The following is a 13,342-nucleotide window of genomic DNA, read 5'->3' as shown; positions in this document are numbered from 1 at the left end:
CACACCTACATCATTACACACACACCCACACACCTACATCATTACACACACCCCCACACACCTACATCATTACACACACACCCACACACCTACATCATTACACACACCCCCACACACCTACATCATTACACACACACACCTACATCATTACACACCCCCACACACCTACATCATTACATACCCCCCCCCAAGCACATCCTAATGTGAGGATCCTGAGGACTTTGCCATACTGTGGGGAGAAAGCAGACTGAATGTTTTCTGCATTACTTACATGAAAGCAAAGGCAAATGCGGAGAAAATGAGAGTTTGTATCTGTCTTCCCACCCGCCAGGCTTCCGTTTCTTCCATCCGTTTTCCGTTCCTTCTCTTTCACCCTGTCCAATTCTCTTTGGGACACACACATACACAATAGCGTTACTTGTAGTGTGTGTGTGTGGGGGGGGGACCAATAGCCACTGACCCTGATCATGAAAGTTTCCAATGAGCCCCCTCCCCCCCATAGGTGCTGGTGGTGTGCTTCACTGTTTTCGGCGGGCTGATGGCGTTTAACTACAACCGCGCGCTCCAGGTGTGGGCTATCCCTCTGCTGCTAGTGGCCTTTTTCGCCTACCTAGTGGCTCACAGTTTCTTGTCTGTGTTTGAAACTGTGATCGATATACTTTTCCTGTGCTTTGCTGTGGACCTGGAAACCAATGACGGATCATCAGAGAAGCCGTACTTCATGTACCCCGAGTTCTTGGTAAGCAAACACTTCATTCCGTTATCTCCATCCTCGCGTCCTCCCCAAAGTATGGAAGACCGACACGGGAGAGGGGGGCAACACACCCAGTCTCAGCTCTGGTCCAGAGGGCTCCATGAGTTGCTACCTCCATCAGGCCCAAAGTTCCAGACGGGTAGGTAACGGGAGCTCAGCTTTCTGAGGCAGAACTACTTCCTTACAGAAAAGCCTCTGCCCTCTCCAAAGAGAAGTGAGAATGCCATAGTGGTATGTGGGCTCTTCCGTGGGACTCTAGTGGATATGGTAGTGGTTATCTTTGGCACTAACAGCTTGGTCTTGCCCCTTGGATAGTCTGGGAGTTTGAACAATCGGTGTTTATGGAAAGCATTTTGCATTTCCAAGCACTACTCATACCCATGAACTTTCGGTAGAGCATGTTGTTCTACAGACTGCTCACCTTTAATGCCAATACTGACAGATCCACCACCCTCGGGCCCCTTGCTAACAGGGCACACCCTCCCAGAAGCCCCGTGCTGCTTGTATCTGGAACTAACAGGCCATGGTTTCCAACTGCTTTTTTTTTTCAACACAATAAACTGCTCATCTTTTGTCTTATCCTCTTCAGACAGAACACATTTCAACAACCCAGCTGTGTCTCCTATTTGGCTGCTGGGGGTCAAATGATATTTTAGCAATTTTCTTTCATTTTGCTGCCATAAAAATTAAAGTTTAAGCTCCTTTGGCCTTAAAACAACATTCAAAGCACTGTCGGTTCAACAGGCACTGGATTTCAGCACTCCTATGAATGCATGAATATTAATATGAACCACCCTCCATTCACAGACATGCAACAAGACAATTTTTACCTGTCTTTATGATGGTTGCATTAAAGCTAACTTTAACTTGCTCTACTCTTCATGACTTGTATATTTCCAGTTAAAAGCCGACTTTGAAATCTACCTCACTATGCACGCTGGCCTTGCACTCACAGATCCGCCTGGCTCTGCCTCCTGAGTGCTGGGATTAAAGGCCTGTGAGAGCACCGCCCAGCTACTTGGAGACCTTTGACAATCAATTTCCTAAAAACTCTAGGGCCGGGAGTAAACGGCTACCCGAGGAGCTGTCACATCACTGGTGCTGGTCACTCTTGTTTTTCAGAGTCTTGTAAAACGGACCAACAACTTAGACAACGCAAGGTCTCAAGAACACAAGGACTCTTTACCAAATGAAGGCGGCACAGAGCTGAGACCCATTGTGAGACAGGGACCCAGAGACTTTTGTACCTGAAGAACCTGAGCGCGCTCTGACCTCGTGGTGATGCCGACACAAAGCCTACAGCTATTTTCACATGAACCAGAGCAAGAAAAAGCATGGTAAAACTATGCATATACTGCATCTCTTTAAAAGTGCCTGGGCCTGGCGACATGCATCTATAATCCATCCCCAGCAAGTAGGCAGCTGAAGTACCAAGACCGCCAGTGTAAGGCCAGCCTGTGCTACACAGGCATTTAAAGCCAACCTGAATGCTATGTAGAGACCTTATCTCAACATAAATAAATACAAATAAAAAATAAGATTGGCTCTCTGGATAGAGACAACCGCCGCCAAGCTTAAAGCCTGGAACTGATCCCTCCAGACCCGCATGGTGGAAGGAGAGAACCAATCCCCACAAGTTGCCTCAAGACCTCCATACAAGTGCTATGGCACATGCTCACACACACACACACACACACACACACACACACACACACAAATACATTTAAAATGTAAGTAAATCACATACTATGTAAAACTCATCTGAATTTGTGAGGTCACAATCAGCTTATCTTTTTTTTTTTTTTTTTTTTTATGAAGGATTTTGTTAGAAGTCTCTAGAATACTATTCTTACACGGGGCAGGATGTTCTGATTCTTCCAACCCTGGGCACACACTATCAGCTCTTACACTTACTGACATAAGGCAGGCGTGAACTCTACTTAAGCAGGCACACCCAGGTCAGGCAGTTAAGCAGGATGCGACTCAGCTGGTCGCAAGCAGGCAGCTCTTTCACAAATCAGCAAACATTAAGAGAAAGCGAGGCTCAACCTCTGCCCAAAATGAGACTTGCCTGGGAGCTTTTTTAATTATTATTTTTTTAAACACACCTGGCCAACAGCCAAAATGTAGATGGCGTATAGAAGAGCTTTTCCTTCTTAAAGCCCTAACCAAGACTTTGAACATGAGGACGGGCACCTCATCAGTCGAGATGCTATGTGGAACTCACATCCTAAGAGGAAGCCGGACCTGACTTACCTAGCAGGCCAGCACCTGTAATGTAAAACAAGGTCCCCTTCCCTTCCCTGCCCTAGCCACCTCTACATTTGACAGGAAACAATCTGACAGCTCAGGCCCACTTTAAATGCAAATTTCTTCTTAAGTGGTACCTTTCAGCCCTGAGGTCTCAACAGTGATTTCCAGGGCACGCCCAGAAGCAGGAGTGAGTCATCCCTGAGTGATGATGTCATTTCTGTGAGTTCAAGCATCTCTTTATCTGTCTTGACAAAAACCACCGAAGCCCAACCGCCAGCCCTATCAGACGAGGTCGGAAGGCGTGAGAGTGACCAACTTCCCTTGGTGAGGCATTGTAGTTTCCCACACCCTGCTGTTGTTTAGCCTTCCCTTAGGGGAGAAGGACGGCTTAGCTTTTCCTCGGCAACCCCCACGTCAGCTCGGTGTCGTTCACGTCATACCCTCAATGTCCACATAGTAACTCTCCCTTGCAGACAGAAATGCTTTTAAGAGTATTCCAATTTGAATTTAAGATGAACCAGGGCAGCCAAGTCATAACACAAGAACCAGATCATTCTTGGCTGTCACTTAATGCACTGGAAATTTTTCTTCTTTTGGTTATTGTTTTGCTTTTGTAGCCTTAAACAGACACTGTGTCTCAAGCTGACCTCAAACTCGCAGAAATCCTCCTGCTTCAGCCTCTCTAGTGTTGGGAATACTGGGGGGGGGGGGGTTAAGTCACCACACCCAGTTTAGACTCAGTCTCCACGAGTGCCACGTTGTATGAGTTAAATAATGTTGAAATACCTTCTCAGTGTCCAAGGAATGAGGCCTCTGATTTCTGACTTGACTCTGCCTACACAGAAGCAGAGAAAATAACCAGCCTACGGTTCATATGAATGTTCAAAAAAAATATTTATTTATAAAAAATACAATGGGATAAGTTTATGCTGAGAAACGCAGCAATAAATACAGTCGGAGGAAACAGCGACTCTACAGCGATACATTGGCACAAATGAAGTCTGCAGGCACACTCCCAAGCCTACATGTCCGCGGCCATCTTTGTATACGCGCCTCGAGAAGCGCCACTCGGAAAAGACCTTGTCAGCTTAGAGAAGAGAATGAGTACACGTATAATCACAAATGCACACTGATCATGACTTTATTTAAAACTCAGCAAGCAGGACTGCAGAAAAAAACATCCGTGTGTCAGGTTCTACACGCTGCATCTTAGGATTTAGTTGGCAAAGACCACACTTAGCAAATCAACATTTTAGTCTTCCATGTATAAGCCGGATACACACTAAACTGTAGAAAAGAAAAATAGGTTCCTATTGTTTGAAAAATACCAGTTTAAGTATAAGATTGTAAAAAAAAAATGCATAGCTCGTCAATATAAGAACTGGCTGCCCTTCCACAGCATCCCTTTTCACTTCACACGCGCGTTATCGGTTATGCTGTAGGATTTAACGGTTACAGCACACTAGAAGGCAACTATTTGGGGAGGAGGCAGAGAAAGGAAAAAGGAATGTATGTAAGGCATTTTTTTTCTTAAGGTACAATAAGAATAATAGTGTTTTAGGAAGACGAGAGAAGAATTACTCAAGGCTAGCCTGGGTCTCACTGGATAAAAACAATGGACTAAATACTGCGCTCCCGTGTGTGTGATTCTAATAGTCAATGCTCTGGTCATCGCCATACTGGTATTCTCGGGGGTAGTCATCGGGGTACTCGCCATGATACTCATCAGGGTACTCCGCCTGGTAATCACTATCACTGATTTCTGACCCATTTGTTCCTGTGCCCTGGCTTCCGTTGTGAATGACGGGTTCTGTAGGGGCGGCACAGTACTTGGGGTCGTACACTTGCCGCCCAAGCCCATACACGCTCATTCCTTTCTGGGAAGCCACTTTGTTGGTACCCATCTGTAGCGAGATGGTCGAGCTGTCCACTGGCTGTAATGTTAGCTTCTGGTCGTAGATGTCTCTTCTGGTACCCGGTGCTAACATCCCAGCCTGGTATGAGAACATAACAGAACAAGGTGAGACAGGAGCTAAGATCTATACTTGTGAATACTGTCTACGCTGTGAAAGTCGTGTGACTGTGAGCAACTCTCAATCGGTGTGATGTGGACCTAACTTACCAAAATATTTTCAAACTACTCATCTTTGTGACGGGAGTCACCGAGTCTTGACTGAGTCACGTCATCTTTCACATCTCTGCCTACTGTAGCATCTCCACGTGGCCTCCAACAGCTTACTTTGAATCTCCCCCGCCATACGTAATACAGAAGCAATACTACCTACTGCTAAGTAAAGAATTAGACACAAAGAATATAAAAACAAAGCCCAGGGCTAGAAAGAGCACTTGCCTGTCATGCAGGGGACCCAGGGTCAGTTCCCAGCACCCACATGGTGGCTCACAACTATCTGTAACTTAATTTCAGGGCATCTATTGCATATTTCTGACTTCCAAGGGTACCAGGCATGTACGTAGTACACATATACACATATATATACATACATACAGGCAAAAAATAGCCATACACAAAAACCAAGTAACTAATACTTTTTATATTTAAAAGAGTTCCACCCTGGCAGACCTAAACGTTACACGTGAATGTCTACTGACAGCCACTCAGGCCAATCTTATTAAATAAGCATTCAACTAGAAGCATGCCGAACCAATCAAAGGGACTGAGTCATCTCAAGAGGCTGCCACGAGCAGTCACCCCCGCTTGCTCAGTTTCTCACTCATGTCAAGCACACTCTCAGATACAGAGTTGGTGAAAAGGCCAACATGAGTGGCAGCTGCGAGAAATGACTGTTCGTGACAGGGCAGGTTCCAGAAAGAGAAAACAGCAGATGTCACTGTAAACATAATGAGGTTACCATACTTATTGGGTACCTCCTTGTTTTGTGTGTGTGTGTGTGTGTGTGTGTGTGTGTGTGTGTGTGTGTGTGAGAGAGAGAGAGAGAGAGAGAGAGAGAGAGAGAGAGAGAGAGAGAGACTGACTTTCCATTGGGTAACAGAAAGGAGGGCAGATGACTCCCTATTGACAAGTTCCTGATTATATGAATGAGATTGGGGGGGGGGGGTCAGGGGAGCGCTAGGAAGACATGGGGCAAGGGTGCACACAAGAAGGCCAGAGGCCAGCTCTGTAGTCAGTTCTCTCCTTCTGTCTTCACGGAGGCTCCAGGGAGCAAACTAAGGTCACCAGACAGATGCCTTCGCCCTGGGCCATCTTGCCCACACCCTCATCCATTAATGAAGAAATTGCCTCTATCAGATTGGCCTGTGTCTGTGTATCTCAGAAGTATTTTCCTGATTGCTAATGAATGCGGGAGGGCCCCCTGGGCAGGGAGGCCAGGCTGTCTAAGGAAGGTGGCAGGGAAGCCAGGCTGTGACATTCCTTGATGGGGTCTGTTTCAGCTCCTGCCTCCAGGGTCCTGCATTCGCTTGCCTGGAGGGTAGACTGTGACTTGGAAAGTAAGGCAAACAAAGCCTTTCCTCCCCAAGTTACTTTTGGTCAGACTGTTTTATTGTAGCCATAGAAAGAGTTGGAACACTAACAGTTACAGAACTACTTAACTAGCCTTTCATACAAATTCATCTCTCCCCTAACTCAATGTTAAGTTTCGAACCAGGAACAAATGGCTGAGGTGCCATTTTAACTCACCAAAGAAGAGCTGGCCTCCAGGTTCTCCCAGCATCCCTCAGTCCCTACTTGCTATAGGGTATGGCTTGCACACTTGGCCCCCAGAGGCTCTTCCCTATAATAATCCAGACATTTTGGTTCCCCACCCCTTTTGCACCTTTGGCCTCCTGGCTGCTGAACCTGGTTCGCCTCTCCACACGTGGCCCAGCTCAGTCTGGTCATGCCACTCTGCACGCTCCCAGATGTCCTGCCTCTGGCTGTGCTCTTCTGCATGTCTACAATAAACTTTCTCCTCCACCTCACCTAGCAGCAGCCCTGTGCTTCCTTCGTTTTTGTTTTTTTTTTCTCATTCACTTACTGTTCTGTGAGAATATGCTGACTAAACAGCTCTTAGCAGAAATGCCAGATAATCTTACAGACCCATTTAAACACGGGGCCCCCTTGAAAAGCAAAACCAAACCGGGGTAAGGGAGGACCGACCATCTTTTACTTGGATCTAGGAGCAGGAACACACATAAACATCACTTTTTTCTACTGCTGAGGCAGAAAGGCCAACTGTTCTTGCTGCCAACCAAAACCATTAGTCACGCTCCACTCTGCTGCCTGGAGAAAGGGCCCTTTGATTTTTCTGCTCTCCCAGCAAAGCCTACTTTCCTGAAGACTAAAAATACTATAGGAAAAATACCATCGGCGACTTGAGCTACACACGGGGTCAGTGCTCGCTTAGCGTGGCCTCCGTGCCCTTTGCTCACCTGGCTGGCTCCTTTGTTGGTGCCCATCTGCAGACTAATCGTGGTCTGGTCAAAGGGTTTGTCGGTCTGCATCTTGGGGTCATAAAGATGCCGCCTGGTCCCGTAGGCTGTCATACCCGCCTGGCTGGCACATTTGTTGGTTCCCATCTTTCAAGTGAAAAGATCGGCATTGGTTATCAAAAGTCAGTAACGTATACACAATACAACTGTAGAGCGTGGGTGTAGCTCGGCACTAGAGTCCTCATCTGCCCTGTACAAAGATCTCGAACCCAGCACCAAAAAAACTGGGGCAGGGGAAGCAGGGGACTTACGAGTTCCCATTCCCGAGCTAAGGTGGCCCTAGGCAACGAGGTATGGACTCCCCTCTGTGCTTCTGAAAGCAAAATGGGAAGGCTACCTCTAAAAGAAAAACTCGAGACGCTCTTCAATACACAGAACCCCACAGAACAATCAGCTGCATACAGACTTGCAGAAAGAGGCGTGCGTACTGTTAAATAAGAAGCTACTGTGCTGGCAGAACCATGGAGAAATCCCTGCCCCTCATTTCTATACCCTGCAGCACAGGGACCAACCAGTTCATGGAGAAATCCCCACCCCTCTTTCCTATACTCTGCAGCACAGGGACCAGTTCAAAGTGTGCCCACTTCAGTCAGGGAACCCAGCAGCAAGTGTAGACCAGAGGACAAAGAGGACAAGCCTCTGACTCCAGGTCCAGGTGCACCCGACCTTTCTGCTGCCATCTACAAAGTTCACACTCCAGAGTCACATAATCAAGTCACAAGGAACGGGGGGGGTGGGTGTGGGGGGGGAAAACACTTACAAAAACAGCTTGTAATGTTTCAGTAAGTTTATAATGTCATACTGGGCTAAAGTCCATAGCAATCTTTGCTGCAAACAAAGCCTGTGTGCTTAGAGTTAAAACAGCAAAGCAAAGGCTCGTACTTAGCCATCCCTCAACATTTTCAGAGAGGAAAAAGATACATTTTCTTCCCACAATTCTTGTATATTGGCCAGAACCAGAAAGAGACAGCCAGAGGAGTGTGAACTGAGGCAGCGTCAGAGGAATAATTAACTTCTCTGCCCAACTGAGAACTACAAGATCCAGGACTTCTCAGCACCATCAGTGTCTCGAGAGGAGAAAACCAGTTCCTATGACTGTGGGTGGGGCTTTGCTTTTCTGAGAGTCTTTCAGAAACCCAGGCTAGCACTGCACCCACTAGGTAGGCAAGAATAACCTTAAACCCCTGATGGTCCACTTCCCAAGTACTGGGTTCATGGGTGCATACCACCATGCTCAGAGAACACTTAAAAAAGAAAACGTCTATTACAAAAAGCAAAACCCCTGCACGGGCAAAGATTTACACACACATATAAGCAAAAAAAAAAAAAAAAGGAGGGGGGAATTACTGCAATATTAACATCTGTATAGATGCAACTGGGGTTTGCAACAGACATCTGTGAATACCCCTTGGGGTTTATTTGCATATGTGTTCATCTGAGTATATCTACAGCCACATATAGAAACCCACATTGTACAAAAACACATATATCCCTTTGGAAGTTAACAGTATTTCAGAACCTTACTTTTTTTCCATTAACTTTTCTTTTCAAACACTGGCGTTAATTTTTAGGCTGCAGGCTCCAACCGCATGGGGCTCTCACTGATCAGCGTTCGGGCTCGTCCACTTTAACTGCCCTCCATTTATAACAATGTTGTACTTTTGAAAATGAAAGCCACCTGACAGAGACTCAGTCAAAGGGGCAGTTCACCAGGGAGGTCCTCGGCTTTCACACCACTTGTTTGTGGTTTTGTGACACTCTTTAGGGAGGCTGTAAAAGTCACCCTAACCACACACTTCCCAATCAGCAAGGCTTGGTCGCAATACTGCACACTGCTTGTGTGTGATGATTCTGGCACTATGGGCTTTGTATTATTGCTCCCCTTGGTCAGTAACAGCTAGGAATTTATAAAGTGCATTTTCTTTCTTTTTAAGACAGTATGATTAGAAAAAACTACAACAACAAAACTTAATCTCCTAGAGAAACAATGGGCAAGCTGAGCGGAATACCTGAAGTTTTTTTTTTTAAATGCCATCATTTTAGCCAGGCATGGAGGCACACATTTTTAATCCCAGCACTCGGGAGGCAGAGGCAAGTGGATCTCCAGGAGTTAGAGGCCAGCCTGGTCTGCAAAGTGAGTTCCAGGATGGCCAGCACCGTTATACAGAGAAACCTTGTCTGAAGTGGGGGGGGTAACGGACACCACCATCATTTTCTTATAGCTGTTGTGTTATTTAATTCTTTTTCTTTTTCTGGTTTCTTGAGACAAGGTTTCTCTGTGTGGCCTTGAACTCAGATCTGTCTGCTTTTGCCTCCTGAGTGCTGGGGATTAAAGGCCTGTGCCACCACCACCCAGCTAATTTTCATTTTCTGAAACAAGATCTCATTCTGGAGATCAGGCTGGTCTTGAAACTCGTATGTAGCCCAGGAGGACTTCGAACTCAGAGCAACCCTCCTGCTCCACCCTGTTAAGTGCTGGGATTACAGGTGTAAACCACCATGCCCCACCACTGGTTTTAAATAGGTTGAAACCGTATAAGCCATGCATATATGTGAGCAATCTGCATTACAGAACTTTCGTGAACACTTTCCTCATGAGAGGCATAACATTTTGTGTAGCGATAATTAATGACACTGTGTTAATGGATGAAAAAATAATATCACACCACTTACCTGTAAGCCAATTACACTTTGGCCGGCCTTTAATTTTCCTTCATCAAAACGTCTTGCTTGTTTTTCTGCATACTTGACTCCGATGTCGATGGTTGTGTGGAAGCCTTTTGTTTTTGCCTAGACATAAACACATTCATCAGCTGAGTTGGAACACAGATATTCTGCCACCAGCATTTTGAAGAGGAGATGACAAAGAAATGATGTCCACCGACATGCTTCAAGGGTGAGATCATATCATATCAGAGGGAGAAAACCTACTCAGGGCCACTCAGTGATAATAGTGTACCCTTTGAAACAGGAGGGTTCTAATTAACCTATCTGACACAAGCTGAGGTCAGCAGTCTTTTCACGAAGCTAGCAATTACGGAAGACACGGTGCGCCCCCCCCCCCCCCATTTGTGCATCCCTGAGAGAACAATGATGTAATTCGCCACTTATGTGCAGGAAACCGTAGAGCATGTACGTACCAGACCTGCTAGGGCCACCAATGTAGTCTGAACCTGGGTCATGTTGCCATTCTCAAAAAGATCATTTGCTTCAAATATGTCATGGGGCTTCATACCGTAAGCCTGGATAGCTTTGATGAAGTTGCCGATATTCTCCAACTGTATAAACAGAAAGAGTCACATCAGGGTTGAAGCTAACTATGGACACACCAAGACTGGTAACAAGACTCCAGACAGAGGGGTTTGGGGTAAGATTCCCTATCATATACACAGTAAGTACACAGCTCTTTCTGGAAAAGGGTTTATAGGACAGTCTTTCAGATCTTAAAACAAACTCTAGCAACAACAAAATAAAAACCACACTTTTTCCTGTTCTAATTTTGAGACAAAACAAACAAACAAAAACAAAACAAAATTCAAGAAGCTCAAACTGGCCTCAAACTGGTTACAATGGAAGATCTTTAATTTCTAAACCAGACCTGGTGCTGGAATCTGAGGTGAGCCCTATCACCCCCTATTTATGCCGTGCTGGGGATCCAAGCCAGGACTTCCCAAATACTAGTCAAGCATTCCACAGACTGGCCCCCATTCCCTGCTTTTCAAAGCTCTCTAAGGACAGAACTGGTCATGTATGAATGTGTGTTGGGGTACACACGTATGCATCATGTGGACATTTAGGTGCATGCCCCCCCCCCCCACAGCCCTGCAATCAATACAAAAATTTTGACTTTTTTCACCAAATAAAAAGAAGCCAACTGGGATAGCACAGCTCACTTGTAATTCTAGGCCTAGGGAGGTCGAGGCAGGAATAGTCTGAGTTCTGTCCAGCCTGGGCTACAAAGTGAAACCCTTATCTCAAACAAGAGAGGGAGAAGAGAAAAGAAGAACAAGAGAGAGAACAGAGGGAGAGGAGGGAAGAGGGAGAGAGGGAGGGAAGGGAGAGAGGGAGGGAGGGGAAGGTAGGAGGGAAGGGAAGGAAAAGAGTATGGGAGGAGAGGAGGGAGGAGAGGGAGAAAAAGGAAGGATTGGAGGTTGCTCACTTGGCAATTACCTGAGGCCAGTTTAGTGAGGATTCATTGACTTTCTTCACAGAGCCTGGCTGTAGCTTGTTTATGAGTCTAAAAACAAAATTACAAGGACACTTTATGGGTCAAAAACAAGGATTAGATGTTAAGCTGATTCCCTTGAGTCAGTAAAGGAAAGTATTAAACACGGTGGTAGACTATCAAGGCCGACACTCTAGCTGGGGAGCCAGGATCATTGAGGGAAAGGCCTGTGGTACAGACGGAAAGGCAGAAACCACCCCTGTCAGGGTCCGGGAAGGCCGAAGCTTACTCGCAGAGAATGATGCCGTCCTTCAGGCCCAGCTGGAAGTTGGTGCCGATGCCCATGCCTGTCACCTCTTCTATCCAGTTGCGCAGATCTTCCTCCGCTTGCTGGTCATACTTGGATGCGATCTGAAATACAAGTCCCCTAACTTTAGAGGGGCTCGGAGACAGGGTGCCGCCCTCCGTGCCTCACACGGTCCTCAGCCTCTGGTCATTACCCACTAAGCCCAGCAGTGACAGGCAGGAGAGCTCACAGGTGACCTTAACCGGCTGTCACAGCCTCAGTAACTACACACAAATTCTCCATGAAGACAGTGTCCATTAGGAGCATGGAGAGAGAAGCTGCGGCCAAGAAGAGAATCCAACAAGCAAGGCGAAGCCTGAGCCACGGCACGAGGAACGCGATTTAGCGGTGTTGCAACACAGAGTAACACAATCAGCTGGACCTTAAATTTTAAAGATGAAGTTGTTAGTCGCCACGTTCCTAAGATAGATGGAGAGAGATTCCAGCACGTGGCATTGTGACACACGGTTATCTCAACCACCTAGGACATACCATTCCAGGAGTTTGTCCAGAAAGCTCTGGTATCTGCCTTCTATTCCATCAAATTATACTGCACGCACACAATAATAAACACATTTAAAAAAAAAATACACTTGAAAGACATTTCTCTAGGCTTAGAAAAACACTACATTTGAAAGACCAAAACCCTAAGCCTCTTCCTTTTTTTTCCTTCTTTTTTCTTTTTCCTTTCTTTTTTTTTTTTTTTTTTTTGGTTTTTCGAGACAGGGTTTCTCTGTGTAGTCCTAGCTGTCCTGGTAGACCAAGCTGGCCTTAAACTCACAGAGACCCACCTGCCTCTGTCTGGGATTAAAGGCATGCGCCACTACCACCCAGCAACTTTTTCCTTTTTGAGAATTATTATTTTATTTTACATGTATGGGTGTTTGCTTGTACATGTGTCTATGCAACATGCAGAGTCCATGGAGACCAGAAGAAGGGATCAATTGGTCCCCCAGAACTGAAATTAAAGAAGATATCAGCCACCGAGTGGGTGCTAGGAATCTAACCTGGGTCTTCTGGAAGAGCAAACAGCACTTAATAGCTGAACCATTGTTCCAGCTCCTGAAACTTATTTAAAAATGAAACTTCAGTATTAAAAATGACACACACCACACCTTTAATCCCGGCCCTCAGGAGGCAGAGGCAGGCAAACCGCTTAAGTTTCAAGGCAGCAGGGTCTAAAAAGTGAGACCCTGTCTCAAAAAAAAAATCTTCAAGTTGTTCAAGTTCCCTTGCCCTAAAAGTTCCTTAAAGAGCCTGGTCCATGAAAAACATAAAGTAGGGTGGTGGTGGTGCTCATCTTTAACCCCAGCACTTAGGAGGGAGAGGCAGGCAGATCTGTGGGTTCTGGTCTACAGAGCAAGTGCCAGGACAG

At 46.1% G+C, this 13,342-nt stretch overlaps 2 protein-coding genes across 3 annotated transcripts in view; one reads left to right on the top strand and one right to left on the bottom strand.

Annotated features, from left to right (window-relative positions):
- Slc44a3 (solute carrier family 44 member 3) overlaps nucleotides 1–2,278 on the top strand; it is a 68,469-nt gene extending 66,191 nt beyond the window's left edge. For both annotated transcript variants that reach the window (XM_005357208.3, XM_005357207.3), the window contains exons 14-15: nucleotides 503–739; nucleotides 1,877–2,278. In XM_005357208.3, the coding sequence (XP_005357265.1) occupies nucleotides 503–739; nucleotides 1,877–2,005 (366 nt within the window). In that variant the 3' untranslated portion in view covers nucleotides 2,006–2,278. The remainder of the gene's footprint in view (nucleotides 1–502; nucleotides 740–1,876) is intronic.
- A 1,606-nt stretch (nucleotides 2,279–3,884) lies between these two features.
- Nucleotides 3,885–13,342, bottom strand: part of Cnn3 (calponin 3) — a 31,111-nt gene continuing 21,653 nt past the window's right edge. Inside the window, exons 2-7 of the mRNA XM_005357206.3 lie at nucleotides 11,911–12,032; nucleotides 11,627–11,693; nucleotides 10,597–10,734; nucleotides 10,130–10,246; nucleotides 7,397–7,543; nucleotides 3,885–5,001 (exon numbers count right to left, since the gene is read on the bottom strand). Of these exons, the coding sequence (XP_005357263.1) occupies nucleotides 4,657–5,001; nucleotides 7,397–7,543; nucleotides 10,130–10,246; nucleotides 10,597–10,734; nucleotides 11,627–11,693; nucleotides 11,911–12,032 (936 nt within the window). The 3' untranslated portion in view covers nucleotides 3,885–4,656. The remainder of the gene's footprint in view (nucleotides 5,002–7,396; nucleotides 7,544–10,129; nucleotides 10,247–10,596; nucleotides 10,735–11,626; nucleotides 11,694–11,910; nucleotides 12,033–13,342) is intronic.

The sequence above is a fragment of the Microtus ochrogaster genome, chromosome 21, assembly GCF_000317375.1.
Source record: "Microtus ochrogaster isolate Prairie Vole_2 chromosome 21, MicOch1.0, whole genome shotgun sequence".
Taxonomy (NCBI): domain Eukaryota; kingdom Metazoa; phylum Chordata; class Mammalia; order Rodentia; family Cricetidae; genus Microtus; species Microtus ochrogaster.
Note: the sequence above shows the minus strand (reverse complement) of the source record. Positions and strands in the feature narration are given on the sequence as shown.